This window comes from Ogataea haglerorum (genome assembly GCF_019207285.1).
Source record: "Ogataea haglerorum isolate 81-453-3 chromosome Unknown 81-453-3_NODE_3_length_672639_cov_96.912891, whole genome shotgun sequence".
NCBI lineage: Eukaryota > Fungi > Ascomycota > Pichiomycetes > Pichiales > Pichiaceae > Ogataea > Ogataea haglerorum.
Genome location: NW_025065153.1, coordinates 516,140 through 543,154, shown reverse-complemented (window position 1 = coordinate 543,154; position 27,015 = coordinate 516,140). Strand labels below are relative to the sequence as shown.

At 53.8% G+C, this 27,015-nt stretch overlaps 20 protein-coding genes across 20 annotated transcripts; 10 read left to right on the top strand and 10 right to left on the bottom strand.

The window, feature by feature from the left end:
• Positions 1-8: 8 nt before the first annotated feature.
• KL911_001466 (uncharacterized protein) lies at positions 9-1,682 on the bottom strand (the record flags this gene model as incomplete). The annotated part of the gene is made up of 1 exon (XM_043196427.1): positions 9-1,682. The coding sequence occupies one exon, from the start codon at positions 1,680-1,682 to the stop codon at positions 9-11; it is 1,674 nt and encodes a 557-aa protein (XP_043056039.1).
• A 378-nt stretch (positions 1,683-2,060) lies between these two features.
• Positions 2,061-4,337, top strand: KL911_001465 (uncharacterized protein; the record flags this gene model as incomplete). The annotated part of the gene is made up of 1 exon (XM_043196426.1): positions 2,061-4,337. The coding sequence occupies one exon, from the start codon at positions 2,061-2,063 to the stop codon at positions 4,335-4,337; it is 2,277 nt and encodes a 758-aa protein (XP_043056038.1).
• A 36-nt stretch (positions 4,338-4,373) lies between these two features.
• Positions 4,374-4,702, bottom strand: KL911_001464 (uncharacterized protein; the record flags this gene model as incomplete). The annotated part of the gene is made up of 2 exons (XM_043196425.1): positions 4,374-4,395; positions 4,479-4,702. 2 exons carry the CDS (start codon positions 4,700-4,702, stop codon positions 4,374-4,376), a joined length of 246 nt encoding a protein of 81 aa, XP_043056037.1.
• Positions 4,703-4,770: 68 nt separating this feature from the next.
• KL911_001463 (uncharacterized protein) lies at positions 4,771-5,364 on the bottom strand (the record flags this gene model as incomplete). Its single annotated transcript, XM_043196424.1, has 1 exon — positions 4,771-5,364. One exon carries the CDS (start codon positions 5,362-5,364, stop codon positions 4,771-4,773), a length of 594 nt encoding a protein of 197 aa, XP_043056036.1.
• Positions 5,365-5,483: 119 nt separating this feature from the next.
• KL911_001462 (uncharacterized protein) lies at positions 5,484-5,945 on the top strand (the record flags this gene model as incomplete). Its single annotated transcript, XM_043196423.1, has 1 exon — positions 5,484-5,945. The coding sequence occupies one exon, from the start codon at positions 5,484-5,486 to the stop codon at positions 5,943-5,945; it is 462 nt and encodes a 153-aa protein (XP_043056035.1).
• Positions 5,946-6,009: 64 nt separating this feature from the next.
• On the bottom strand, positions 6,010-6,732 carry KL911_001461 (uncharacterized protein; the record flags this gene model as incomplete). The annotated part of the gene is made up of 1 exon (XM_043196422.1): positions 6,010-6,732. One exon carries the CDS (start codon positions 6,730-6,732, stop codon positions 6,010-6,012), a length of 723 nt encoding a protein of 240 aa, XP_043056034.1.
• A 40-nt stretch (positions 6,733-6,772) lies between these two features.
• On the bottom strand, positions 6,773-9,113 carry KL911_001460 (uncharacterized protein; the record flags this gene model as incomplete). The annotated part of the gene is made up of 2 exons (XM_043196421.1): positions 6,773-8,363; positions 8,440-9,113. The coding sequence occupies 2 exons, from the start codon at positions 9,111-9,113 to the stop codon at positions 6,773-6,775; spliced, it is 2,265 nt and encodes a 754-aa protein (XP_043056033.1).
• Positions 9,114-9,200: 87 nt separating this feature from the next.
• KL911_001459 (uncharacterized protein) lies at positions 9,201-10,184 on the top strand (the record flags this gene model as incomplete). Its single annotated transcript, XM_043196419.1, has 1 exon — positions 9,201-10,184. The coding sequence occupies one exon, from the start codon at positions 9,201-9,203 to the stop codon at positions 10,182-10,184; it is 984 nt and encodes a 327-aa protein (XP_043056032.1).
• A 70-nt stretch (positions 10,185-10,254) lies between these two features.
• Positions 10,255-12,114, top strand: KL911_001458 (uncharacterized protein; the record flags this gene model as incomplete). The annotated part of the gene is made up of 1 exon (XM_043196418.1): positions 10,255-12,114. One exon carries the CDS (start codon positions 10,255-10,257, stop codon positions 12,112-12,114), a length of 1,860 nt encoding a protein of 619 aa, XP_043056031.1.
• A 24-nt stretch (positions 12,115-12,138) lies between these two features.
• On the bottom strand, positions 12,139-12,684 carry KL911_001457 (uncharacterized protein; the record flags this gene model as incomplete). The annotated part of the gene is made up of 1 exon (XM_043196417.1): positions 12,139-12,684. The coding sequence occupies one exon, from the start codon at positions 12,682-12,684 to the stop codon at positions 12,139-12,141; it is 546 nt and encodes a 181-aa protein (XP_043056030.1).
• Positions 12,685-12,764: 80 nt separating this feature from the next.
• On the bottom strand, positions 12,765-13,910 carry KL911_001456 (uncharacterized protein; the record flags this gene model as incomplete). The annotated part of the gene is made up of 1 exon (XM_043196416.1): positions 12,765-13,910. The coding sequence occupies one exon, from the start codon at positions 13,908-13,910 to the stop codon at positions 12,765-12,767; it is 1,146 nt and encodes a 381-aa protein (XP_043056029.1).
• A 55-nt stretch (positions 13,911-13,965) lies between these two features.
• On the top strand, positions 13,966-14,292 carry KL911_001455 (uncharacterized protein; the record flags this gene model as incomplete). The annotated part of the gene is made up of 1 exon (XM_043196415.1): positions 13,966-14,292. One exon carries the CDS (start codon positions 13,966-13,968, stop codon positions 14,290-14,292), a length of 327 nt encoding a protein of 108 aa, XP_043056028.1.
• A 17-nt stretch (positions 14,293-14,309) lies between these two features.
• On the bottom strand, positions 14,310-15,272 carry KL911_001454 (uncharacterized protein; the record flags this gene model as incomplete). The annotated part of the gene is made up of 1 exon (XM_043196414.1): positions 14,310-15,272. One exon carries the CDS (start codon positions 15,270-15,272, stop codon positions 14,310-14,312), a length of 963 nt encoding a protein of 320 aa, XP_043056027.1.
• Positions 15,273-15,709: 437 nt separating this feature from the next.
• KL911_001453 (uncharacterized protein) lies at positions 15,710-16,303 on the top strand (the record flags this gene model as incomplete). The annotated part of the gene is made up of 1 exon (XM_043196413.1): positions 15,710-16,303. The coding sequence occupies one exon, from the start codon at positions 15,710-15,712 to the stop codon at positions 16,301-16,303; it is 594 nt and encodes a 197-aa protein (XP_043056026.1).
• A 53-nt stretch (positions 16,304-16,356) lies between these two features.
• Positions 16,357-16,866, bottom strand: KL911_001452 (uncharacterized protein; the record flags this gene model as incomplete). The annotated part of the gene is made up of 1 exon (XM_043196412.1): positions 16,357-16,866. The coding sequence occupies one exon, from the start codon at positions 16,864-16,866 to the stop codon at positions 16,357-16,359; it is 510 nt and encodes a 169-aa protein (XP_043056025.1).
• Positions 16,867-16,894: 28 nt separating this feature from the next.
• Positions 16,895-17,539, bottom strand: KL911_001451 (uncharacterized protein; the record flags this gene model as incomplete). Its single annotated transcript, XM_043196411.1, has 1 exon — positions 16,895-17,539. One exon carries the CDS (start codon positions 17,537-17,539, stop codon positions 16,895-16,897), a length of 645 nt encoding a protein of 214 aa, XP_043056024.1.
• Positions 17,540-18,880: 1,341 nt separating this feature from the next.
• KL911_001450 (uncharacterized protein) lies at positions 18,881-20,314 on the top strand (the record flags this gene model as incomplete). Its single annotated transcript, XM_043196410.1, has 1 exon — positions 18,881-20,314. One exon carries the CDS (start codon positions 18,881-18,883, stop codon positions 20,312-20,314), a length of 1,434 nt encoding a protein of 477 aa, XP_043056023.1.
• A 241-nt stretch (positions 20,315-20,555) lies between these two features.
• On the top strand, positions 20,556-22,943 carry KL911_001449 (uncharacterized protein; the record flags this gene model as incomplete). Its single annotated transcript, XM_043196408.1, has 1 exon — positions 20,556-22,943. The coding sequence occupies one exon, from the start codon at positions 20,556-20,558 to the stop codon at positions 22,941-22,943; it is 2,388 nt and encodes a 795-aa protein (XP_043056022.1).
• A 68-nt stretch (positions 22,944-23,011) lies between these two features.
• KL911_001448 (uncharacterized protein) lies at positions 23,012-24,640 on the top strand (the record flags this gene model as incomplete). Its single annotated transcript, XM_043196407.1, has 1 exon — positions 23,012-24,640. The coding sequence occupies one exon, from the start codon at positions 23,012-23,014 to the stop codon at positions 24,638-24,640; it is 1,629 nt and encodes a 542-aa protein (XP_043056021.1).
• Positions 24,641-24,734: 94 nt separating this feature from the next.
• Positions 24,735-26,975, top strand: KL911_001447 (uncharacterized protein; the record flags this gene model as incomplete). Its single annotated transcript, XM_043196406.1, has 1 exon — positions 24,735-26,975. The coding sequence occupies one exon, from the start codon at positions 24,735-24,737 to the stop codon at positions 26,973-26,975; it is 2,241 nt and encodes a 746-aa protein (XP_043056020.1).
• Positions 26,976-27,015: the final 40 nt, after the last annotated feature.

The following is a 27,015-nucleotide window of genomic DNA, read 5'->3' as shown; positions in this document are numbered from 1 at the left end:
GCTCGCGTCTACGGCGTCGGCTCCGTCTGGTAGAGGGTGTCCAGGAAACAGCCAATCAGCTGGTCGGCCACCGAGCCGGTCCGGAGACTGTTGGCCACGCCGTACAGCTGCGCCGTGTCGGAGTGGATGTCGTTTGTCTCGAGCGCTAGCTGCTTGACGGCGGCCTTGAGGTCGACCAGCAGGGTGTCGATGGCGGGCACGGTGAGCTTTGTGACGGCCAGGTGCAGCGCGGGCGGGTTCTGCAGCGCGGTCAGATGCCACCCCTTTTTGCCGAGCATGTCGCCGAGCTTGTGGACGTTGAGCGTGTCGGAGCGGAATGCCACCACCGAGAGCTGCGGTTTGCCGATGACCTGGAGCTCTGGGATGTCGTCCTCGATCGTCTGTTTGAGTCTGCACGCCGTCAGTATGATGTCCTGGCACGCCTTGGTGTAGCCGTCGTCGCCCATGTACACCATCGTGGCCCAGGCGCCCACGGTGAGCGCGCCGGGCCGCGAGCCTGCCAGCGTGGGGGAACCGTAAAGCCCCCCCACCCACTCCGTGGAGACAAAGTACTGGTACTTCCTGTACTCGTTGGAGCGGTACATGATGATGGACGAGCCTTTCGGCGCAAAGCCGTACTTGTGCGTGTCGCAGCTGATCGACGTGACGCCCGGGAGTCGAAAGTCGAACGGGTCGAGCGCCTTCTCGAACGCCTTCTCGTAGTACGCAATCACGAACGAGCCCAGACAGCAGTCCACGTGCAGCGGGATGCCGTACCGGACGGCCAGCTGGGACAGCCCCGCAATGTTGTCGATCACGCCGTGCGGGAAGTTCGGCGCCGAGCCGATCAGCAAACACGTGTTTCTGTTGATCAGGCGCCGCACCTGCGCCAGGTCGCCCGTGTAGTTCTCGTCCAGCTCCACGAGGTGCAGCTTCATGTTGAAGTACTGCGCCGCCTTGAGCACGGCCGCGTGGACCGTCTTGGGCGCGATGATCTCGAACTCCTTCAGGCCCCGCTCTGCGCGCGCCTTTTCTCTCGCCGCGAGACACGCCAGCAGCAGCGACTCCGTGCCTCCGGAAGTGGTGGTGCCGCAGCCCGACTCCGGCGCGTTGAACAGCCGCAGCACCATCGACACCACCTCGGCCTCCATCTGGCGGACCCCCGGAAACGCGTCTGGGTGCAGCTGGTTGGCCACGGCAAACTTGTGGTACGCCTCCGACTGCAGGTCGATCAGCTCCTCGCCGCCGTGGTACACCGCGCCAGACAGCTTGCCGTCCTTCCAGTTGGCGGCCTTGAGCCGGCTCAGCTCGTCCAGCTTCTCGAGCACCTCTTTTTCCGTCAGACCGTACTCGGGCACCTCCTTGTAGGAGGTGGAGGCCGTGACCAGCAGCGAGTTCTCCAGCTGTTTTTTTACCTCGCGCACCTCCGACTCCACCTTTCTGCGCGCGAGGGGCAGCTTCAGCACCGCGCCGTAAAACCGCTTGGCCCACTTCCGGTACAGCATCCTGGTTCCGCGCACCGCGCCGTACGCATACGCCATGCGCAACAGTCCAGCGGCCCAGCCCGTCAGGTACCACAGGATCACGAAATCGCGCGCCAGCTCCAGCAGCGAGTGGCGCTCGTAGTACAGAACGGCGCACGTGGCCAGAGACTCGTATTTCTCCCGCGCCGCCGTCCGGTAGGTGTCCAGATCAAATGCCATTGCAAATAAAAGGCAGCTAAAAAATTTGCAGATCTTCCGACTGTGCCGGAGGAAACACCGCTGGAGGCGGTTTGGGGGAGCCCGCGGTTTCCGGCGCCTGCTGGCGTTTGTTGATGTTTCCGCACGCCATTGCCATTGAGCGCTCAGCCGGTCCATTGTGTGCCTGGGCCTGTCTGACAGGTGCCGTCTCTGCTGATACGCACGCCGGCGGCCTGGTCTATCGGCGCGTCGATACTTGTGCTATCAATTTTACACAACAATCTCTCCCTTCTCCCTTTCATGAAACGGTCTCTGGAGCAGCTGCTGGGCCCCTCGGACGAGAAAAAGTCCTCGCTCCATCTGTACAGGGCAGCGTGCGTGCGCTGCCGCAAGAAGAAAATGAAGTGCTCCAGCGACCTGCCCAAGTGCGCCGGCTGCACCAAAGCCAACGTCGAGTGCGTGTCCATCGACCCGGTGACCGGCCGCGAGGTGCCGCGCTCGTACGTGGTGAGTCTCGAGTCCCGCGTGGAGGAGCTAGAGAGCCGGCTGCGCAGTCTGGAGGGCACGACGCCCGCAGAGACGTCCGACTCGGCCTACTCCAACAGATCCAACTCCTTCATCGACAGCGTCCAGAACTCGACGGCCGCGTCGGGCTCGAAGGCGCCGCCCTCGTTCATGGGCGCGTCGTCGGGCATCCCGTTCTCCAAGCTCATGGTGACGGCCCTGAACCTCCGCGGGCCTGACAGCGCGAGCCACAAGGTGCACACCTCGAACCAGTCCATCATGGACCCTTCCGTGCTGAAAAAGACAGCTGCCAGGTCGAGCATTGCGCTCTTGCCGCCGAAACAGCAGGCGCTCAGCCTGCTGTCTGTGTACTTTGCGCAGTCGAACGCCCAGCTGCCAATCTTCCACAGAGAGGAGTTTCTGGCCCGCTATTTCCAGCCCATCTACGGCGACGTCCCGCTCGACGTCTCGTTCGCCTCGACCTACACCTCCATCAACCCGCAGTTCTTCAAGTCGCACAGAGAAGAAGACACCTGGTACCACCAGTACACGCAGATCCTCGACCAGGAGGTGGAAAAAAACAAAAACGCCGACCTCGTCCAGGTCGCCAACTCGATCGACGTGCCCGCGCAGTTCCACGTCCCGCTGTTTTTCATGAACATGGTGTTTGCCATCTCGTCGTCCGTCACGCTGCTCAAGTACCCGGACCATATTTCCGATAACTTCAAGAACGCGGCCATGCTCTACATCGACTCCGTCTACGGCTCCCACGACCGGCTCGAGGCGCTCCAGGGCATTCTGTGTTTTGCGCTGTACTCGCTGATGAGGCCGGCCGTCCCTGGTGTCTGGTATATTCTGGGGTCGGCGCTGCGTGTCTGTGTCGACCTCGGCCTCCATTTCGAAGGTGACTACAAGTTCGACGCCTTCACGCTCGACTTGCGTCGCAGACTCTTCTGGTGCTGCTACTCGCTCGACAGACAGGTGTGTTTCTATCTCGGCCGGCCGTTCGGCATCCCCGAAGAGAGCTGCTCCGTGCCGTTCCCGAGCGAGCTCGACGACGCGTTCATCACGAGAAACGCCGCCGTGGCCGACTTCTCCGCGAAATCGTCCACAATGCCGACCTACAAGCTCGTCTCGCTGTCGATGTTCCGCATCCGACGGCTGCAGTCCGAGGTGCAGAGCATTCTGTACGACAAGCGGGAGCTGCCCCGTCGGTTTGCCAGCCTGGACGACTGGCACGCGGACATCACCCGCAGGCTCGAACAGTGGAAGGCCGACACGCCCAAGAGCCCGCGCAGGATGAACTGCGACTTCATCCACGAGTTCTTCATCCTCAACTACAGCCACACCAAGGTGATTCTCAACGGCCTGTCGCCGCGCAGCTTTTCGCTCACGCTCGAAAACTACATGAACGTGCTCGAGGCCTCCAAGGACATCATTTATTCGTACCATGAGCTTTACCAGAGCCAGGTGATCAACTACACGTGGGCAGCGACGCACAACCTGTTTATGGCCGGGTCGTCTTTTCTGTACGCCATATTCAACTGCGAAGAGGCCAAGCAGCGCATCTCGGTGGAAGAGCTGCAGACGGCAGCCATGTACTGCAGCATCGTGCTGTCGGGGCTTTCTGGCAAGTGCGAGGCCGCAGTGCAATGCAGGGACATCTTCGATCTGCTCACGGCGGCCGTCATCCGCATCAGATATGCCAACTTCGTCGACCCGGTAGCCGTCAATCTGCCATCGACCGAGCAGATCAAACAGTTCCAGCCGGGCAACCACGTCAACGAGCACCTCAGGGATTTGGTCTCCAGTCTGCCGGCCACAATGCGCAGCATGGAAGGCAGTCCGGGTTTTGCAGCTGCGCCGTCGAAACCGTACGAGCCAGCCACCAACGAGTCGGAGCTGACGACATTCTTCGAGGAACTGAACAAGCTGGAGTCCATGCCGTCCAGCAGATCGCCCAGCGACATCCATTCGCCGGCTAAGGCGGCGCGCCTGGGCCTCTCGGGCGAGTCGCCGCTCCAGCTGAAGTCTCCGTCAGATATGGCGTACGACCAGAATGTCGACCGCAAACTGTCCAAGGAGGGCCAGAAAATTTACAAAATGATATTCCAAGTGCCGACAGAGAGCATCTGGGAGCAGTTTTTCGCCAACCCGGGCGCTGATCAGTGAACGTCGTCCATCTGCATTAGAAGGTCCATGCGATTGTTAACGATGCTGCCGTCTTTGACTTCGTAGATATCGAGCGCCAAAATCGGCGACCGCAGCCCGCTGAACGCGACTTCAACGTTCACGACTGCTCCGGGCTCCAACGCCGGGTTGTTCAGGGGCATCCGCGAGACAATCTTGCTCATATCCACCTGTAGCTCCGGAATGTACGTTTCGTTCCCGTCGGCAGGAACGAGATTGCCTATGCACAGGAACCCGGTCTCCTCGTCGTAGCCAAGCGTCTGGCCAAGAAGACGCAAGTACGCCGGCCTGGAATCTTCCAGAAGAACGAGCCGCAGCTTGCTCATATCCACAAGCAGTTTACCCATAAGCACATAACTGAAATATTTTATTTTTCGTACAACCTGTATTTCTCTGAGCACCGCCTTGATTGTGATTAGAATTTGACCTTGGTTTTGCGTTTGTTCTTGAGTAGGATCTTTTGCGCCTGTTCTTCCGCCTCGCTCTCTTCGCTCTCCACCTCCATGTCCTCGTCCTCGTCCTCGTCCATCTCGGCCTCCTCCTGTTCTCTCTGTGCCTTGGCGGCCTCCTTCTCTGCCTTGATTCTGAGCTCCACTTCTCTCATTCTCAGCAGCTCCTGGTTCTCCTCCACAAGCTTTCTGTCTGCGGCAAGCTGTCTCTCCTTGTTTCCTCTCATTCTGTTCTTGTAGAACGCCCTCTCTCTCTTCTGTCTGATCTCCTCGATTCTGGACATGGCCTTCAGCGTCGTGGCAACAAGGTCTCTGTTATACCGCACTGGAACATTGCGTCTGCTTGCAAAAGTGAGTGTGGAGTCGACAGCAAGCTCTTTTCCGGCAGCTTTTCTGAAAGCCTTGGTCCATCTGAGTTTTCTTGGGTTTCTCTTCTGTTTGAACGCCTTGTGGCACTTCGAGCGACAGAAACGGAATTCCTTGGCATCGTTCCGCACAAACATGATTCCGTGGCCGGGATACACCGGAGATGAACAGAAATGACAGGAGTAGATTCTCATGGTTGTGATGAAATAAAAAATGTTAAAAAAAATTTGATTTTTCCTGTACGAGCAGGTGATGCAGATCATGTGCTGATGTGCCTTTTTCATTTTTTTCTCTCGAAAAAATCCTGAAGCCCATGTCCAACATACAAAACATCAGTATACCGTCGCTCCCGGTTCCGGGCGAGGAGTCCGACAACCACGATATTCCGTCCCAGATCAGCCATCAGCCCTCAAAACCGTCCGTTTCAACGACCGAACAGTACTTTAATGCAGCCTCCGAATACATGTCCGAGCACCCTGTGATAACTGGTATCGGTGCGTTTGCCGCCGCCTACGTTGCCGCGGGAATGTACAAGAAGTTCAGCTCTTCGGGAGCGTCCAAATTCTACAAAGGAGGCTTTGATCCAAAGATGAACGCCAAGGAGGCCTTAAGGATACTGGATCTCAAGGAAAGCACACTGACGAAGGCCAAACTGAAAGAAAACCACAGAAGAATTATGCTATTGAACCACCCGGACAAGGGAGGGTCGCCATTTCTGGCTACGAAGATCAACGAGGCAAAGGACTTCCTTGAGAAGAGAGGCATCAACAAATAAGCTGTTGTAGATAGGTGAATAAATATGACACTATTGTCGGAAACAGTGCGAGGGGCTGGAAGTGCTAGCTCCATTTCCACCACTTTTTCTGCTCGGGCGCTTCCTGGCGCTTCTCCAGCTCGGCCTGCGCCGCATCCAGCGCCCGCATCAGGGTCTCTTCTCTAGTCTGTCTCACTTTCTCTGCCTGCACCACGTGCTTGACTCCAAACCGGTCTTTGACGAACTCGTTGCCGTCCTGTGCGTGCGCGAGCTCGTTTTCCTGATTTTTCTCGTAAACGATCGACGGCAGCGGTTTCTGGGGAATGGTTCTGGCCCGATCGTAGTTGTACAGGTCCCGGTAATCTTGATCGCTCAGTTCGCCCAGAATCCACTCCTTTGCGCGGAGCTGCATACGTCTGAATGGTGCCAGAACATTGTCGTAGTCGTTCCATCTGAAGAAGAACACGCCCAGCACGGTGAACCCCACCATCAGCGAGATCCCCGTCATCCTGGCCCCTCTTTCGAATTTGCTTGTGTAGTTCACGCGGCGGAGAACTTTGTACCTTCCGGGATACAGTTCGGAGGCCGGCCGCGGAAAGTACTGCAGTTTTTTCATGTCAATCCTCAATTTCGAAAAGTCCCCCAAATCTTGAGCCAAAGTGCCTGAGTTCTCCTTTAGCTTGCCAGGCGTGCTGAACTCACTGGGGTATCCCTTGGCCGGACGCAAGTCAGACGGGTCGTACGGGTTGTACGGCGCCTTGGGCGGGACCCAGCCGGGCGGATTGGGCCTTCTTTCGAAATCGTCCATGGTGCCTCAAATAAATAAATTCCCAAATTGTTATTTTCCTTTATTTATGATCTCTTACATCTACAAGTTTCTTTCGCTGGAAACTTTGGACGCGCGGCTTTGTGCGCCGGCCAATCCTAAAAAGAGGGCCGAAATCATCAAAAGAGCAGGTCCCTCGCGGTGGAAAAGCCTGGAGTTCAGGCTCTACGCCGTCGCGTTCATGGTGGTTGTCCCATTGATGGTCAAGACCGCCATGGAGGCTAGCAACGAGACAAACCCCAATTACTACCGCTACGAGCGCATTCTGAGCGACGGATGGCTGTTTGGCCGAAAAGTCGACAACAGCGACAGCCAGTACCGGTTTTTCAGAGACAACGTGCCAATGATCGCGGCGCTGATGGTGTTCCATCTGGTGCTGAAGAGGGTCTTTCTGAGTCTGGGCACCGAAAAGGTGGTATTTGACGCTGTTTTTGGGCTTTTGTTCCTGTTCGGCGCCCACGGCTTCAACTGTCTCCGGATTCTGTTCCATACCATGGTCATGTACGCGTTTGGCCGCGTTCCCAGCAAAAAGCTCAGCATGGCTCTTCTGTGGACCTACGGCCTGGCCACGCTGTTCCTCAACGACAGATACCGAGCCGTCAAGTTTGGCGAGCTTTCGCCCGCACTGGCGTTCATGGACTCTTTCAAGGGCCTGGTTGCCAGATGGGACGTGTTTTTCAACTTCACACTGCTCAGACTCCTCAGTTTCAATCTGGACTATCTCTGGAGACAGCCGAAAAAAGACAAGGAAAGCAAGGACGCCGGCGAACTGGATGAGAGACAGAGACAGAACTACCCGCTTGAGGACAAGGACTACTCGCTGCTGCACTACTTTGCCTATGTTTTCTACACTCCGCTGTTCATCGCAGGCCCCATTCTCACCTTCAACGACTACATCTACCAGACGCGCCACCCGCTGAGCTCGATCAGCTGGAAACGGACTGCCACGTACGGCCTGCTGCTGGTGTGCTGTATCATGCTCATGGAGTTCATTCTGCATTACATATATGTGGTTGCTGTGTCGAAAGCAAAGGCCTGGGACGGCGACACTCCGTTCCAGATCTCGATGATCGGGCTGTTCAACCTGAATATTATATGGCTCAAGCTTCTGATTCCGTGGCGGGTGTTCAGATTCTGGGCTCTTTGTGACGGCATCGACCCGCCAGAGAACATGATCCGCTGCGTCGACAACAACTACTCCACGATGCAGTTCTGGCGGGCATGGCACCGCTCGTACAACAAGTGGGTCGTGCGGTATGTGTACGTGCCTCTGGGCGGCGCGAAGAGCCGGATCGTGGCGTCGTTTGCGGTGTTCACGTTTGTGGCCATCTGGCACGACATCGAGCTGCGGCTGCTGATCTGGGGGTGGCTGATTGTGCTGTTTTTGCTGCCGGAAATGCTGGCCACGCAGCTGGCCAAGCCTTACGAGAACAAGTGGTGGTTCAGACACCTGTGCGGCGTGGGGGCCATCATCAACATCTGGATGATGATGCTGGCCAACCTGTTTGGCTTCTGTCTCGGCAAGGACGGTCTGGTGCTGCTGCTGAAAGACATGTTCACCACCGTGGACGGCTGGGTGTTTTTCGTGCTGAGCAGCGTGTGTCTGTGGATTGCTGTGCAGGTGATGTTTGAGTGGCGCGAGGAGGAGAAACGCCGCGGCGTCGACGTCAAGTGCTAGCTCAGTTGTACATCCGTTTGTATTCTCTCGGGCTAACAAAGCTTTTCTTGTTCTTGTCCTTCCAGAGGCCCCGTTTCTCGCGCTTGGCGTACTTTTCCCACGCCAGATAGAGCGCCTCCTTGCCGTCGAACTCGACGCCCTGCTTCGCCTCGTAGACCGTGCCGATCCCGTTTTTGATCATCTCCTCGCTCACGTCGCGGAACCCGTTCCATTTCAGCACCAACACCTTTGCAACCACCCGGTTGTATTGGTCCAGGCTCAGCGGCTTCACGTACAGTTTTCGCCCCAGAATGTAGCTCCGCAGCCACTGCAACGCCTCCTCGCTGTACGGCTGCGCAGGCTTGCCGAAATGCGATCTTTCTGGAGCGTCTACGCCGCAAAGACGAACATGGATGGTCCTATTTTTCAGCGTGCGGAACGTGTTTATCTCTGGAATCTTCCGCAGCCACCCCCAGCCGCCCAGACGCCCTCCCGGCAGGTGGAACATGTGGAAGTTGTCGCCGTCGCCGACCGACGTGACCTTGCCAAACAGGTACCTTTTTCGAAACATGTACGACGGGATGTCGGTGGCGACGTTGATCCGGCGCAGGTGGCGCGAGTAGAGCGTGTACCCGGTGATGAGGGCCGACGCGGTGCCAAAACCGTACAGCAGCACGAGCGGGTGCGTCGGAGAGACGTCAGACATAAGCTGGATCAAGTATTATTTTTTTATTTACCAGACGATCGTCCGCCAAGATGAAAAAATCTGGAGTCGCTTTGTTTCTAGCAAACCATGTTTAAGCGTTTCACTCGGTTCTACGCCACTTACCATCATTTCGGCAACAGGACCACGCGAACGGGAAGGACGTTTCAGCTGACGCCGACGGGCCGGCGCAACCTGACCATCGCCGGCGCAGGAATCGCTGTGCTCGTTGCCACCCATATAGAACAGGCCCCCGTGACCCACCGGTCGCGGCTGATGATTGCGCCGGCGTGGATGGAACTGTGGTCTGCAAACTCCAGCTACAAGGCCCTCATCAACCAGTACCACGGGGCCATCCTGCCCGCCAGCCACCCGGCGACGCTCAGAGTCAAGGCCATCATGGCCCGGCTGATAAAGGCTGCAGAGAACTACATCGACCCCGACACGGGCGAGCGCGCGAATCTGTTTGCAGACCTCAAGACAGAGACGATTCCCGCGATCGAGTGGAAGATCCACGTGATCGACGACGTCAACAGGGTTGCCGGCAAGCCGACGCCGAACGCCTTTGTCATTGGCGACGGCAAGGTGTTTGTGTTCCGGTCGATCATGCAGATGACGCCGACGGACGACGAGCTGGCGACGGTTCTGGCGCACGAGCTGGGCCATCTGCTTGCGCACCACATCCGAGAGCGGCTCTCGGCGGCCCCGCTGTACACGGCCGTCGCCGTGCTGATGAACACTATTTTTGGGCCCTCGTCGTTCAACTCTGTGCTGTTGAACATATTATTTGAGAGCCCGAACTCGCGCGCAATGGAAACCGAGGCCGACTACATCGGCCTGATGCTGATGTCGCTGGCGTGCTACAACCCGCACGAGTCGCCGCGGTTCTGGAACCGCATGGTGCACTACGAGCGACGCAGCGGCCAGATTGTCCCGGAGCTGCTGAGCACGCACCCGAAGAGCGAGCGCAGAATGCAGAACATCGCCGAGTGGATGCCCCGTGCAGACAAGCTGTACGAGCTCGCCGGCTGCGCAAGCATGCTGTCGTACAGAGACATGTTCGGTAAATGGTAGTGGTGCGTCGATCGGCGCGCGTCCACCTCGTGCCAAAAAATTTACCTCTGGTACATAATCTGTAAATACGATGGATCTAGGCACCCTGGTCGACCGCCCGTCTGTCGTGGCGTCGGTGCCCGCGTTGGCGGCGCCGCTCCTGTTTCCCGTTCAGCAGACGCCTATCCAGAAGGAGCTGACCGAACTGCTAATCAAACTGCATCGGCCGTACCTGCAGAAGCTCTTCGCGGGACAGGAGAAGGACGAGCCGGATTCCGACGCTCTGAGCAGCTCGGCCATGCTTGAGCTGTTCCTGGCAAACCTCAGACAGGTTGCCAACCACTCGAGTCTGCTTGTGGACCATTTCATGTCCAGAAACATGGTGCTGATGAACCCCAAACACAACCTCAAGCGGTCCTCTGCGAAATACGTGTGTATCGACGACTTTCTGAGCCGGCTTGCCGCGCAGAAACAGCCGCGCACGGTGATTGTCACGGCCGCAAGCTCGCGCGAGCTGGACCTGATCGAGGGAATCCTAATTGGCAAGCGGGACCTCCAGTACTACAGGTTCAGTGGCTCCTCGCTCTACTACGACAACCACGGCTCGTTCGACTTCAGCAAGCAGGAGCTGAGCAATCCAGCCATGCCTCCGCCGCAAGCAGCGGCCGCCAACGGCAGGAACAAAGGCACAGACGACTACACGCCGCGGATCTCCAAGAACAGTCCGCTGCACCGTAAAATCGAGCAGCAGAAAAACCGGGTCGTGAGCGTGTACCTGATACTATCGAACCAGTTGCAGAGCCTGGCACGGTTTGAGGAGCTGCGCAGTGACCTGGTGATCTCGCTGGACGCGCAATTGGACCAGAGCCTCGCAATCCCGGTCATCAAGCCGATACATCTGAACGGCATCGAATACTTCGATCTGGTGCTTGACAGCGCGTTTTCCGGACACGAGCGAGATAAACAGCTCGCCAAGCTGGTGCTGGTGAACAGGAACGCTGGCACGGAAAGTCCGCAGTTGCAAGACGTCGTCAGCTGGCTCGACGGCCAGGGCAGGTACCCGTACACGGAGAGCAGAGAAATAGAGATGGTGAGCGACAAGGACGCTTTGGAAGCGCTGACGAACCTGGACCTTCGGTCGCCGTACGTGCTGGACCGCTACGAGTTCTTCAACCCGTCGCTGGCTCCACCGGACGATCTCAAGAAGATCAGGCTCGAGGATTTTCCGCTGGCAGGCCTGACATACCACGAGTACCAGCTGAGACTTGGCCGATTGATCTACGACCGCTACCAGGAACTGCATTACACGGTTGGCACGCAGCGCAGACATCTCGCCAATATCCACGAGGACGACTCCCAGCGCCAGGCGCAGCTGGAGGCCGTTGTGGAGGCCACGGGAGACCGGTTCAGAAAACTGCAGACGGCCAAGACCGCGGCGGAAAGTCTGGCCAAGCAGGTTGAAAAATGCGAAAAGGACCTGCGCACCGTTGAGGAGACGGACCGGGGGCTCAAGGAGCGCATGGAAGAGTACGCCGTGCGCGTACGGGACGGAGCTACAGAACCGGTGCTGCTTGAGCAGCAGAATACCATCGCTGCCTTACAAGACGAGCTAAAGCGACTGGAAGAAGAGTACCAGAAAGAAGTGGCGGAAAACGAGGTTGTCCGTGCCGAGTACCAGCAGAAGTCGTCTGCTGCTGCGGAAATGTCGTCGGTTCTGATGGAGACGAAAAAGAGGCTCGAAGGGGCGCAGACAGAGAGCTCGGGCGACTTCCGCAAGCTGCAGCAGACCAAGCTGGACAGAGAAACAGAGATATACAAAAAAGGCACGCAGTCGCTGGCCAGTCAAAACAGGTTTCTGGAAAATTATATCAAAATTCTCGATAACGTCGCCAAGGAAAAAGCAACCGTCGGCCGCATCCGCGCAAGCCGCAGCACAACACCATACCAATAGCACCAATAGCCCGACACGCCTGTGTCACATAGACATCACAAACTGGATGCCGTTGATGTGCTGGCAGTACATGCCCTTGATAGCAGCCAGCTGCCGATCCTCGTCAATGGGGATCTCCAAGTACTTGCCTCCCAGACACTTGCCCATGGACTTGGTTTGCCCGCCCAGTTTCGTCTCGAACTTGATCTTGTCCAGGTACTGCCCGAATTTCAGGTATATCTTGGTGATCTTGTCTCCCCTTTCTAGCTCCACACGGTAGGTATCCTTAACAGGCTTCCAGAACCCGAACATGTACGAGTCGCCGGAATAGGTGACGAACTTGATGCTCTCCACGTGTCGGTTGCAATTCACTTCAATGTAGCGGATACGACGCGGAACAGAAGTCTGAATCAGGGTCCCAAACTCCCTGCTGCCCACAAACTTTGACAGCTTCAGATACGGTGGCGGAGAAACGTTCATCGAGTCCGAGTACGGGACCAGCCTGTTCTTGCGCTTCTGGGCGCGCGTCTCCTCAATTTTCTTGGTGGTTTTGTCGACTAAAACGATGCCCACCGCAATGAGTCCCAACATATTTGCGTAGCAAGAAAAAGGTGATTTCCAGATAAGAAATAATGATCTACTGGTGCACAGCCATGTTTATTTTATTTTCCTCACTCCATGCCGTTGAAAAACGACCGTATTTCTTCCTCCGTGACGACCTTGTTCTGCTCCGCAAACGGCCGCAGAAACTCTGTCAGCTTGCTCTTCACCTTTTCGTACGCATGCACGCTCGAAATCGCGCTCTCCACGGGCAGCTTGCTGAGGTTGCGCAGCCCCAGCTCAAATATCGACGAGTCGTCGTCCTCGTCCTCTGGCGGCTTGTAAACCGAGTCCTCGAGGTACAGGTATGTGTGCACCTTGAGAAGCGCAATCAGGGGCTTGGTCTCGGGTTTGTTTTCTGTGATTATTTTCTGCAATTGCTCCTTGAAGTCGTCTTTCAGAAAAATCGTGAATGATGACTCTGTCTTGGCTCTTTTGGCCTGTTCAGGGTCAACTTGCGTCTTTCTGGTGATCGTCTCGTATCCTAGCTCTTTCACAAGAGTGTCCATCTCCTTTCTGTATTTCTCGACGCACTTCCAGCAGATAATGGTGTCAAAGTCGTCCAGATCAGGGAACCCCGGCAGGGGCAGAATCTCCGGCAATTCTCTGTGTTTTTGGTCTTCCTGCGCATCCAATCCCGGCTCAGATAACGCTTCCAGCTTGTTCTCGCCGTCCTCCTTGATCTGTCGCCGATTGATGTCCCCGGGACGCATTCCCATGATGCACTCCTCGTGGAACCAGTCTTCTCCGCACGCGTCCCCAAAAGCGCACTGGAACATGTTGCTGTCGTCTGTAGGGTCGTATCTTTTGCGACAAGCGCAGAACGTTCCCTCGTAATTGTGGTTGTACACGTTGGTGCTCGACGGAATGTCCACAGACAGCTGGTCCTTGTTGATGGTGGTCTTCTTGCCGATGGCGGTTCTTAGAGAGCAGACGCCGTGCTTCTCTGTCCGTTTGGTCCCGCAGTCACAAGTGAACGACCTTTTCGCAAATAGCTCCACCAGATCGTGCGACGTGTGGCATTGGATGGAGCACGCGTAGCATACGCCTACAGGATGGCCGTTCTGCCGCGAGCACGTCAAACAGGCATATATCTGCTGTCTTATTGGCCCCAGTGAGTAGGTGCACACTTTGGGATCGTACGGCATCAGCTCGCGGGCCTCTTTTTCTAGCTGGAGCTGGTTTTTGAGATACTCCTCTGCAGTGATAGAATCCATAAATAAAGTTAAATTAAGCAAAAAAATAATAAAATAAAACATTTATCTACTTGTCATGACGATGCTGGTTTATTTCCTCTTCTTTTTGCTGGTGAAGGGTGATTTCTTCCAGAGCTTCTTTGGCCATCAGCGTGCGCCAGAGCAGTTTGACTACCAGAGTAAGCAGCTGAACACAGACTGCTCGCAGTATCTGTGTCCCGAGACTTTTGCCTGCGTGGCAAGCCCTGTTGACTGTCCGTGTCCGTTCCCAGACTCGCAGGAGAAGTGCGTACTCGACAAGAAAAACTACGTGTGCATAGCCAAGATGGACAAGAAGGAGCTACGGGACTTCAAGGGAGAAGTCAGAGACTGCAAATGGGTCCAGAAACATTGGAGACAATGAATTGGTAAATACATGCATCACTCCCTCTCGCGTCCAGCAGACCAGCGCTTGAAGGACACCTCGTCAAGCAAGAAATCGTTGAGAAGCGCAAAAACAGATCGCTTGTCTGTGAGACCCTTGACACGCTGGTCAAAGTTTGGCGGAGGCCTCACATACACCAGGACCAGCTTCTTCTTCACCGATCCCACCACGCGGCTCATCGAGCACGTCTCGAGCCAAGAGCTTGGAGTGGCGATCTTCACAGCATACTGCGAATGCTGGAACACAGGACCGCGTTCGTACAAAATATAATCGCACGAAAATTTTAGTCCCGATTTCACCACCCACCCCAGCGTGCGGTAGTAGTAGTACACCAGGAACCGCGAGCAAAACTCTCTGGACGCCAGCGACCGAAAGAGAGAAACAAAGTCTGTTTTTGTGCGCACACAGTCGAGCAGCTGCAGAAACAACACCTCCTCAGGCATCAACTGCACGTACTCTAGCTGCTGGATGTCGGAGCCTGCAACTAGCTCCTTGTCTTCTGGACGGACCACCTGGACCTTCTCGGGCTGCTCTAAAGTCAGCTCGTGCCTTTTTTTTTCCACTTCCTCCAAGCCAGCCCTGTCGTTTTTCCGCTTATAAAAATTTTCCAGCTCGTCGAGCTGCTTGCGTTTTTGTTTGAATTGGGAGCGTGCTTTACGGCGTTGCGCGACCATCTCCTCGTCCGTGTACGAGCTGCCCTGGCCTAGAATCCTGCGCCGAGTTCTCTCCAGCCAGGTCGGCTCGCTCCGAGAAAGAATGCCCTTTCCAAAAAACCCATGGTTCCACAGAAACATCATATCTGGCCCGAAAACACGGAAATTCTGGTCGATCTCAGGCTTGTAGGTCCAGAACTGCCAGGCCATGGCCACTGCTGCAAGAGCCCAACTCAATGGGCTGAGAGCAGTCACCCCTACGGGAAGAGGGTCTCTGTACCGTTGCGAGTTTCTCACTCTCTTCATGACATTTCTAGTGGTTAGTACTCAGATACCGTTGTAGTCTTTGAGAAATCGTGCTCTCACGAATCAAGCAACAAAGATTATCATCAGGGTACTTACCAGAAGGTTGGAATAATAAATAGCTTAGTTTTTTTTTTTCTCAAAAACTTAAAAATGAAAGTCAAGAAACTTTGGTAGACAACATCCATCGACAAATGAGGAATGTGTCGGGCAGTTTGCAAAACAACAATGGATCATATGGAGCAACGGTTGACAAGCATTGTAGCAGCTTGGCGTATTGGCTATTCCCTGTATATGGCTACTCCCTACCCGATTAGTATATTGCTGACTTAGCTCAGTTGGGAGAGCGTCAGACTGAAGTTCTGAAGGTCCTGAGTTCGATCCTCAGAGTTAGCAATTCTTTTTTGAGTAAAAAGCGATGAAATCTTTTTTTTCTTATCATGACCGTAGACAGCGAGCTGGACTTTAATCGGTTGCGGCGTCTATTCAGACAACAGCTGGACACAGGAACCATCTTGGAGACCAAGGACGTCGATCACAAGGCCCTGATGCAGCTGATGGCCCGCTACAAGTCAGATCGGAAGGACTGGGCCAAGTATGCTTTTGAGGACAAAAGCATTGCATATACCCGCAACGGCGTGGAAAATTTCGGTCCGAACGGCAACCTGCTGCTGCTTGTGTGGAATCCCGGCCGCGGGTCGGCAATACATGACCACGCAGGCGCACACTGTGTGATGAAGATTCTGAGTGGCGAACTCACGGAGGAGCTTTTTGACGGCGAGTCTTTGGAGCCCATAAAAACAAGCACGCACCGCGCGGACGACGTGACCCACATAGAAGACACTATCGGGCTCCATAGAATCACCAACAGAACGGAGGAGGTGGCGATCAGTTTGCATCTGTACACTCCTCCGTATGCCGAGGTGTACGGGTGTAATGTTTTCGAGAACGGCAGGAGACAGCATGTGGAGATGGACCTGTACAGCAGCGACGGCGTGGTGCTGGGGGGTCGGGGTGTTGCCAAGAAGGGGTGATGTTGATGCTCGTATATTGCTCGTATATTACATAGTGTACATAAACCGTTCGACTAGCTGCTGACTCCTCTGACCCAGTAGTCTGCTTTGCTTCCGTCTGCACCAAAGATCCTTTTTTCCAGTCTGTTGATTTTGATGCTCAGGGTGTACTGCTGTCTTTGCAGGTCCTCTCTCTTTTCCTCCAGCTTGCCCTTGGCGTACTCCAGTTTGTCGAGCTCGACGCTTCTCTCCATTTTGGGCATGATGGTCTCGAGAAACGCGATTTCCTTGCCGATCTTGAACACCTTGACGGCCAGCTGGTCCTTGGCCTTGGCGAGCTCGTCCAGCTGGTGCTCCTCCGGCGTTGGCACTCTTTTGCTGGCGGTGAAGTGCGACGAGATCCGCAAGGGGTAGGCGGTCGAGTCTCTGTTTTTCGGGACAACCAGGATACTGTCCGAGGAGACCTCGGTTTCGTTGGTTGTTTCGCTAGTCATCGAGTCCATAGTTTCGTCGGCAGCGCGGTCGGCGAGGTCGGCAACCGAGCCGTTGAACTTATCGTACTCGAGCTCTAGTTCGGAAAACATGTTTATTATTTATTTATTTTTTTTCGCGTTACACTGTGGTACTTAATGTCACGGTAGCAACGGTGACAGTCACCGTCTGCGTAGTTGTCGGAGAGAAACTGTCGTACGCGTCTTCGTTCTCGTAGTACACGTAGCAAGTACCGTCAGCCGTCTCCGTGGCGTACGGCGTAAAGGAGGTGAACGAGGCGGACGGCATCGACGTAACCGACGGGGTGCCGGTGCTGGACGAGACGGAAACCGTTGAGCTGGCAACGCTGGTCGGGCTGGAACTCGACGGGGTCGTGGAGCTGGACGCTCCCGAGCCGCCGGTTTGCTCCACGTTGGCAGACAGAACAAGATCGGCTGTGGTTGCAGAACCGTCGTCGTCAGAGTCCGCACTGGAAGCAGTGCTGGAAGCAGGGGCGGCGGAAGAGGTGGAGCTAACGGTGCTGGTATCACCGGTCTCGACGGCTGAAATTGGGACCTCGTACGAGGTTTTCAGCGTCGTCATCACCACGCTGGTCTGCGCAGGCTGGTCCGTGCTGGTGTACACCTTTTCCAGCATGGTGACAGCCTTTCCGTCAATAGTGGTGGTAATGGTAGCTTCCAGAGTCCCCGGCTCGCGCTTGAGGAATACCGGGAGTCCCATCGTTGCCACAAGCAACAAGTACAAAGCAGGGGTGTTCAACAGCATAAGGAGTGACTGCAGTTAGTTTAATTTGAGCGAACTGTGTCCGAGGGTTGCAACCGGCCGTATTTATAGTTTGGGTGGCTAGCGCGGGCTTGCCGTCTTGGGCAGAGCTAGCGCGAGTAGGGAAATGAGCTATTCCGAATGGAGAACGCAACAATGAATCTTAGTGTCGTAGCAGGATGGCTAGCACCATTTTTGCCCGATATGGGAGTGGTGCAAGGGTGTAGCAGGAGAGCTAAAAATTTAGCCTTGGCTGTGCCCTGATTAAAAAAATTAGATTCGGTGTTACCCGGCGTCAGCTCCCGCTAGTTTTAGCTCCTATCTCCGCTATCAATCTTGAGGCTGTGCATGGCTGTGTCGGGCTCGTTCGGCTGCCCAAACAAAAATCCCGATCGGAGTCGCAATATCGGCAACACTTGCACCAACTGCAGAGGGAGAGGATTTTGTTGGACGCCCAGAACCTTTGGTGCGGAGCTAGGCATGCACCCCACGTTCATTTGTCTCATCACACGCCGTGCTGTGTGTCCTAAACCACCCTCGGCGCATAGTGTGTGATCGTCGGAACCCGCCTGGCTGCGTGTTTCGGGCGCAAAAATCTATCAAAATGAGGGACAAGTGGGGCGGTTTCACATCCGATCTTTCCACAGTTCGGCACAGCAAAAAAAAAAAAAAATCGTACCGAAAATACCTCTGCGCTCCCTTTCACATCGGGATCAAACCACCAGCTGATCATGGCGAGCCAATAATGCCCCCACGGCCGGGGTACAAAGGAGAGTGTGCACTTATTAATTTGCAAACAGCAGAATGACACTCCGCAGCCTTTGTTTGTTAATTCGAGCTCGTATGCCAAAAACGCCCCTGCTCCCTTTCGATCGTCGCTCCTTAGCGTGTTCGCTGCAGAGCAACCTGAAATTTTTTCTTGTATCAGATCGGGTATGGCTTGCGAAGTGTCACAACCACCGAAGCCCCCGTTTCTGACATGTGCGTCTGCACCCCTTTTAAATTAATCGGGATCCGAAATTTACAGACCACAAAGAGCTCTTATAGTGATGGGTCTTCTCCCCAATTCAAAAATGTTCGCCACTATTGCTGTCTGTTGGGGAAAATATAATAGAGAGTCCGGATATGAGAGACTAAAAAGAAACAAAAGAGGAGATTGTCTGCTTTGCCTGCAGCTGACATGCACCTTAATGATCTTATTCATTTTTATAACGCTACATTTGCCAATTAATCGTACGCTGCAGCCGGTTGCCACTAATTTAAATACTCCCTTTTCCCCCTTCACCTCATCCAAAGAACCTGTCGCTATCAAGGTTATAATCCGCCGACACTTGTGTTTCTCATATGCCATATTTGGGCCCTAGATCCTTTGACACAGCCCCTCTAACCACTAATAACCTTGCTTACCTGAATGACAAGCTCGCTGAGTCCCACCGGTCGTCGAGTGTCTCCAGAAGTTCCAGCATAAGCACCTCACCGGAAGAGACGCTTTCCATCTCTACCCCTCTTTCCACGCTATCTAGCACAAGTTCTGTCACAGACATAATACCGTCTTCTGCGGGTCACGAAGGCGAGTTGGACAATGACGATAATCAGACAGTTGTATTTCAGCATGAAGACGCCTCAAGCTCTTCCATCTCAACCATAACAGAACTGAAGCCTAGTTTACTGCGGAAAAAGTCCGGAGAGCTGGTGAAGTCCTCGCTCAAGCTGCCATCGCTCAAAAGGTCAAGCTCGATGCCCAACGCCAAATCCGTGAGGTTTGCCAACCGACTGGAGGACATTAAATTTTTTGATAAGCTTGAGAAGCCGACGGCGGTGTTTGCGGACACGTCTCCTGTGGGCTCTCCGGCGTTATCTCCGTCTTTGCACCCTTCGTGGGATTTCTCTTCCGATGAGGAAGACCTTGACAACACCACGGATTACTTCAGCGAGTACTGGGAAATTCTGCACAACGATGTTCCGCATACTTCGAATGTCGTGAACTTCAGCAAGTTCAACTCCGATAAGCCGATCATTTTGGAGAGCTTAAAACTAAACTCCACAAAGGACTCCTTGATAGGGTTTGTTTATGTTCGCAATTTGGGATACGAAAAAAGAATCCTTGTCAAGCTAACCTTTGATGATTGGAACAGCTTCATTGAGATCGATAACGCCAACTACATCTCCTCCAACCATATTTTCCGCTACATGGAGGACGGCGTCTCGTACGATAAATTCTCATTTATCATCAAGCTTCGCAACCTGGGAAACTACAAGTCACAAATGAACCTCAAATTCTGTATTAAGTACCAGGTCAACCAGGCGGAATACTGGGACAATAATGACATGAAGAACTATACTGTTACACTAAAGAAGAACACCAAGAGAGGTACTCAACGGCGCAAGTCTTTCGATACCGACTTGGACGATATCAAGTTCAGATTGAAAACAAACATGAATTTCAACGAGTCGTTCTCGTTGCCTTTCGCCAGTCAGAACCAGCGCAACTTTGAGCCAAGAAACTCCAAGCATTATTTATTACGCAAGATCAACTCTGAATCTTCCATTCCAACACTAAATTCCATCACGCCAACATCCGCTTCGTTACCTCCTTCTACACTGAAGTCGAACTACTCGCCTTCCTCTGCATACACTGCACCTAAGGGCTTGGCAGCTTCTTTCGATCCTGTTTACCATAAGATCATCGAAAACTATTGTTTCTTTGGCTCTTCTTCGCATCAAATCAAAGGACATGACCAAGTTCCGGACTACGCAGACTCGTTTTGCTTAAGTTGATTCAGATCCCTTGTTTTATGGCTTGTCGCTCGCTATACTAGCCAATTATCACGTGTTTGGGGAACTATTGGCTGTTTGCTCATCTTTGCTACTGAGTTGTAAGATATAACAATGCGCAGTACATAGGTCAATAATCAAAGGTATTCGACATTTACATCATTATAGCTCCTTTATATTTTACCCGGCCTCTCAATTTTAAATAATATACTTAGAGAGTCCTTCTTTTGTCTTCAAATATTTAATGGCAGACAAACTAGTCAGTCTCTTTTCGCAAATTGGGTTCCAAGAATCCAAAGCGCGGGAGATCTTGAAGAATCAGAAAGTCTCTTCTTCATTGGCTCATTTGATCCAGCTTGCGGGCGATAATGTTTCCTGGGACAAGACGAAAAGTACTCTTCTTCATCATCTGGCTACATTGTTGAAAGGCGAGGATCTTCAGCATGAGAAGGACGTTGTGGATGCCATTGTTGATGGCCGCTTAGTTTCGACTTTGCAGGTCACGGAGGCATACAAATATCTCAAAGCTGCTGGCGACAATTTTGACACAAAAGAGATGGAAAAGAGCTCTGGTGTTGGTGTTAAGGTCACTGAGGAGGACGTTGAAAACGCGATCAGGAAGTATATTGAGTCTATCAAGACCGAATTTCTGGAAAAAAGATATAAAATGGTTCCTAATGTCCTTGGCAGTGTGAGAGGCCTTCCTGAGCTCAAATGGGCTTCGCCTGCTCTGTTCAAGCCTACTGTCGACCGGCTAGCACTGGAATATCTTGGTCCTAAAGATGAGAGAGATGTGGTGAAGAAGGAGAAGAAGAAGAAGGAGCCAGCCAAGGGGGCCAAGACAGACACTAAGACGGAGCACGAAAGAAACATGTTCACGGAGGGATTCTTGGGAGATCTCCACAAGCCTGGTGAGAACCCGCAGAAATGGCCGGAACTCATGGAGGAACACCTGAAGGTGACCAAGGGTAAGGTGTTCACCAGGTTTCCTCCAGAACCAAACGGCTTTCTGCACATTGGACACTCAAAAGCCATTATGGTGAACTTTGGCTACGCCAAATACCACGGGGGAGTTTGCTATCTGCGTTATGACGATACCAACCCTGAGGCCGAGGAGCAGGTTTACTTCGATTCCATTTTGCGCTGTGTCAAATGGCTTGGATATGAGCCTTGGAAGATCACCTATTCGTCAGACTATTTCGACCGACTTTACGAGCTCGCCGAGAAACTGATCACAACAGGATATGCCTATGTGGATCACTCGACACCAGAAGAGATCAAAGCTCAGAGAGGTGTGAGGCCAGATGGTACTCCTGGTGGAGAAAGGTTCCCATCTCCATGGAGAGACAGGCCAATTGAGGAATCCTTAGCCGAGTTTAGAAAAATGAGAGACGGCTATTACGAGCCAGGAAAGGCTATTCTGAGAATGAAGCAGGACATTTACTCTCCGTCTCCACAGATGTGGGATTTAATTGCCTACAGAGTGTTGAATGCCAGGCACGAGAGAACAGGAGACAAGTGGAAAATCTATCCGACCTACGACTTCACTCACTGTTTGGTCGATTCGTTCGAAAATATCAGTCACTCGTTGTGTACAACCGAGTTCTACTTGAGCAGAGAAAGTTACGAATGGCTCTGCGACGTGCTACATGTCTACAGACCTGCCCAAAGAGAATACGGCCGTTTGAACTTGACAGGAACCATCATGTCCAAAAGAAAGATTGCCAAGCTTGTGAACGAAGGCTACGTGCGCGGATGGGACGATCCTAGACTGTACACTTTGGAGTCCCTCAGAAGAAGAGGTGTTCCTCCGGGGGCCATTTTGAGTTTCATTAACACCTTGGGTGTCACCACAGCAACCACAAATATCCAGGCAACGAGATTCGAGAGTGCCGTGAGAAACTATCTGGACCACACAACTCCAAGACTAATGATGATCGAACATCCGCTGAAGGTGGTTATAGACAACTTGGACGACGACTACGAGGAGCTGGTGGAAATTCCATACAAACCTGGCTCACCTGAGTTCGGATCCAGAAAAGTGCCATTCACCAAGATTGTCTACATCGACAAGTCGGATTACAGAGACACCGTCACCAAGGATTACTTCAGACTGGCTCCGGACCAGCCTGTTGGTCTGATGAGGGTTCCGTTTAATATTTGCGTCAAGAACGTAGAGAGGGATGAGTCCGGTGCTCCCACATTGATTCACGCCGAGTACCTGAACGATCCTGCCCAGCACAAGAAACCAAAGACGTACATTCATTGGGTGCCGGAGTCCAAGAAGCACAAGTCTCCTGTTAGAATCGATGAGGTCAGAATTCACAACAGGTTGTTCAACTCTGAGAATCCGTCTGCCCACCCTGACGGCTATTTGGCCGACATCAATCCAAACTCGGAGGAGATTCTGAAGGATGCTATTATCGAGCCAAGCTTCCACGAGATAGAGGCCAAATCTCCGTTGAACATGCCTTTCACCAACCCTGAATTTAGTATCAGGGAAGAGCCAGGCAAGGAGACAGTCAGGTTCCAGGCTCTCAGAGTCGGCTACTTCTGTCTTGACAAAGATGCAGGTGACAAGATAATTTTCAACAGAATTGTCACCCTGAAGGAAGATTCTGCGAAAGATTAAGTAATCAACAAATTTTTTTTATTAAGAACTAATTTTTTTGAAATATTTTCTAATAATCGATCTTGTACATGTCTGTCTCTGTTGCGCAAGACTACGTCGATGAGGGCGTCAGTTTTGAGTCCTTTGACTTAGACGCGCGTCTAATTCAGGCCATAAACAAGCTTGGGTTTGAGCACCCGACGCTGATCCAAACACAGACGATTAAACTGTCTCTGGAAGAACGCAAGGATATCATAGCCAGGGCATCTACAGGCTCCGGGAAAACGGCAGCATATTGCATCCCGATTGTGCAGTCTATTTTGGCATCAGGAAGCGACTCAGAGGGTGTGAAGGCGCTTGTTTTGGTCCCGACGAAAGAATTGAGCAAGCAGGTGGCCGAATTCCTGGGCCAATTGACCGTGTTCTGCGGCAGATCTGCTCGTGTGCTGAATCTGAATGACAACGTGAGTGACCAGGTGCAGCTACAGCTGCTCAACGAGGGCAGAGAAATATATGTGAGCACTCCTGCGAGACTAGTATCAGTTTTGGAGAAAAATAAGAGCATACAGCTGACGAATCTGCGGTTTTTGGTGATAGACGAGGTTGATCTGATGGTCAGCTATGGGTACAAGGACGATTTGGACAAACTGGGGGAATATTTAAGCACAAAGACCAACACACAGACTTTTCTTATGAGCGCCACGCTGAACGAGGAGGTGACGGAGCTGAAATCAAAGTTCTGCAACAAACCGGCTGTGCTGAAGCTTGAGGACGTCGACAGCGACAAGAAGAAGCTTGTACAGTACTACATCAAAACCAGCGAGCTCGACAAGTTCCTGCTGATCTACGTGATTCTGAAGCTGGGCCTAATCAAAGGAAAAATCCTGCTGTTTGTGAACGAGCTGGACCGGGGATACAAGCTCAAGCTTTTTCTGCAGAACTTTGGCATCAAATCGTGTCTTCTCAACTCTGAACTTCCAGTCAACTCGCGCCTGCACATTGTGGAGGAGTTCAACAAAAACGTCTACAATCTATTAATTGCCACGGACGAGTCCAACCAGGAGGGCCAGTCGAACGACTTTGGAGTCTCGCGTGGTGTCGATTTCAAGAATGTGGCGTGTGTGCTGAACTTCGACCTCCCTGTCTCGTCCAAGACGTATGTGCATCGTGTTGGACGGACTGCCAGAGGCGGCAAAAGCGGCATGGCCCTATCGTTTGTGGTGGCAGCCAAGGAATGGGGAAAACACAAGGCCTCGAGTCTGGCCAGTGCAAAGAAGGACGAGAAGGTGCTGGCCAGAATCGAGCGGTCGCAGAGCAAGCTGGGGTACGAGCTCAAGCCGTACCAATTTAATATGAAGCAGGTGGAGGCGTTCCGGTACCGGATGGAGGACTCGTTCCGGTCTGTGACCCGTGCTGCGGTGCGAGACGCCCGACTCCGGGAAATCAAGCAGGAGCTGATGGCGTCCGAGAAGCTGAAGCGCCATTTTGAGGAGAACCCGCAGGACCTGGCCACTCTGCGCCACGACAAAGACCTGGCCAGCGTGCGTGCGGACGCGCATCTGAAAAGAGTGCCGACGTACCTGCTACCAGAGGGGGCCAGGCCAGAGGAGAAGAAGCTTGGGTTTGTGCCTTTCAACAAGGTGAGGAAGGGCCGTGGCAGGAAGAGAGGCAAGAAGGTGGACGTGTTGAAGGGGGTCGGAAAGAGAAGAAAAACGTAGCTCGCCAATACGCATACTAGATGTCAATAAAAAAATCAGAAAAAATGGAATATTTTTAAGCTCGTCGCTATTTTTTTCGTGTCTTGTTTTCATCATGGCAAAGAAACCCGTCAAGTTGGCTCCGTCTCCGGCGGATTCCACTACAGAACTTCCTTTGCAGCCCGGACCTGTCCGCAGATACCTATCGACGACGCTGGGACCGCAGACAATGGCGAATCGCCGTGTTTCCTCGGGCAAGGAGACGGGGCTCGTCGTGCTGTTGGCCCTGTTCAGTGCCGTGATCCGGCTGCGCAGCCTCGACTTCCCCGACTCGGTGGTGTTTGACGAGGTGCATTTTGGCGGATTTGCGAGAAAATACATCCTGGGCCGCTTTTTCATGGACGTCCATCCTCCTCTGGCCAAGCTGTTATTTGCGGCCGTGGGTGCCCTTGGAGGATTTAATGGCAAGTTCGAATTTGCCGAAATCGGCGACAAGTTCCCCGACGACGTGCCGTACGTGCTCATGAGGCAGCTGAGCGCCTTCATGGGCGTCGGCACCGTGGTCCTCATGTACTTGACTCTCAGAACGACCGGCTGCAAACCGCTCGTGGCCTTCCTGACGTCGTCGTTGCTGGTGCTCGAGAGCGCCAATGCCACCATCTCGCGGTTTGTTTTGCTCGACTCGCCGCTGCTCTTCTTCATTGCCACCGCCGCCTACGCCTGCTCCAAGCTCAATATCGAGACCCCGTTCACCGCCAACTGGTGGAAATCTTTGGTGCTGACCGGCGTCGGTCTGGGCCTCGCCTCGTCCTCCAAATGGGTCGGATTCTTTACCGTTGCGTGGGTGGGCGTTTGCTGTGCCATCAGGCTCTGGTTCACCGTCGGAGACCTTAGACTCTCGGCCAAAGCCATCGCTTCTCAGACCGCCGTCAAGTTGGTGGTCCTGCTTGGCCTCCCAGCCGTCATCTACCTTGCATCGTTTGCGATCCATCTCTCGTTGCTGCCCTACGAGGGCGACGGCGCGGCGTTCCTGTCGTCTGCGTTCAGAACCTCGTTCAAAGACACCACCGTTCCTAAAACCACCCTCGCAGACGTCGGCATCGGCTCTGTCGTCACCCTGAGACACGTGAACACCAACGGCGGGTACCTGCACTCACACGCCCATCTGTACGAGGGCGGCTCTGGCCAGCAACAGATCACGCTGTATCCACACCTGGACGACAACAACAAGTGGCTTGTCGAGCTGTACAATGCCACCGAGGAGCCGACCGTTTTCGAGCCGCTCACCGACGGAACCAAGATCAGACTGAAGCACGTTCTGACACACAGAAGACTGCACTCGCACGATATCCGTCCGTCTGTCTCTGAGGTCGACTGGCAGAACGAGGCCTCCTGCTACGGATACGAGGGCTTTGAAGGCGACCCGAACGACGACTTTGTCGTCGAGATCGTGAAAGACAAGTCTGTTCCGGGAAAGGCCCAGGAGACCGTCAAGGCTATCGACACCATTTTCAGACTCAGACATGCCATGACCGGCTGCTACCTGTTCTCGCACGAGACGAAGCTGCCAAAATGGGGCTTCGAGCAGCAGGAGGTCACGTGCGCTGGCCAGGGCATCAAGCCGCTCTCGTTCTGGTACATTGAGCAGAACGAGAACCAGTTCCTGGACCCAGCGACCGCCGAGAAGGTTTCCTACAAGGAGCTGTCTTTCCTGCAGAAGATGGCAGAGCTGCACAGCAGAATGTGGAAGATCAACCGCGGACTCAAGGCGCCCCACGCGTTCGAGTCGAGACCGGAGTCGTGGCCGTTTTTACAGCGCGGCATCTCGTACTGGAAGCAGGGCGACAGACAGGTGTACTTGCTTGGAAACCCTATTGTGTGGTGGCTGTCGTCGTTTTTGTTTGTCCCGTTCGGCTTCTTCGTCGTCTACCACGTGCTGAGATGGCAGCTGGGCTACCCGCTTCCGGAAAGCTCTGTTCTCTTCAACTACTCTCTCAACACATTGCAATTTCTTCTTGGCTGGTTCATTCACTACTACCCTTCGTTCCTGATGGACAGACAGCTGTTCTTGCACCACTATCTGCCTGCTCTATACTTTGGCATTCTGACGTTAGGCCAGTCGTTTGAGGTGATCTACTCGGCCGTTCTAAAACAGAGAAAATCCGTGGCCATCGTGCTGTTCCTGGCTGTCTTTGCCGGCGCCGCCCATATGTTCGTGAAGAGATCACCGATCATCTACGGCTCCGCGTGGACCCAGTCGGCCTGCGAGGCCGCCAAGATGCTCAACTGGGACTTCGACTGCAAAATCTACCCTGCCGAGCTGCCGCAGACCGGCGGCCTGAAAGACGAGCTCTAGGTGTATAAAAAATAAAAGACGTCAAAGGTAAGCTCATTAG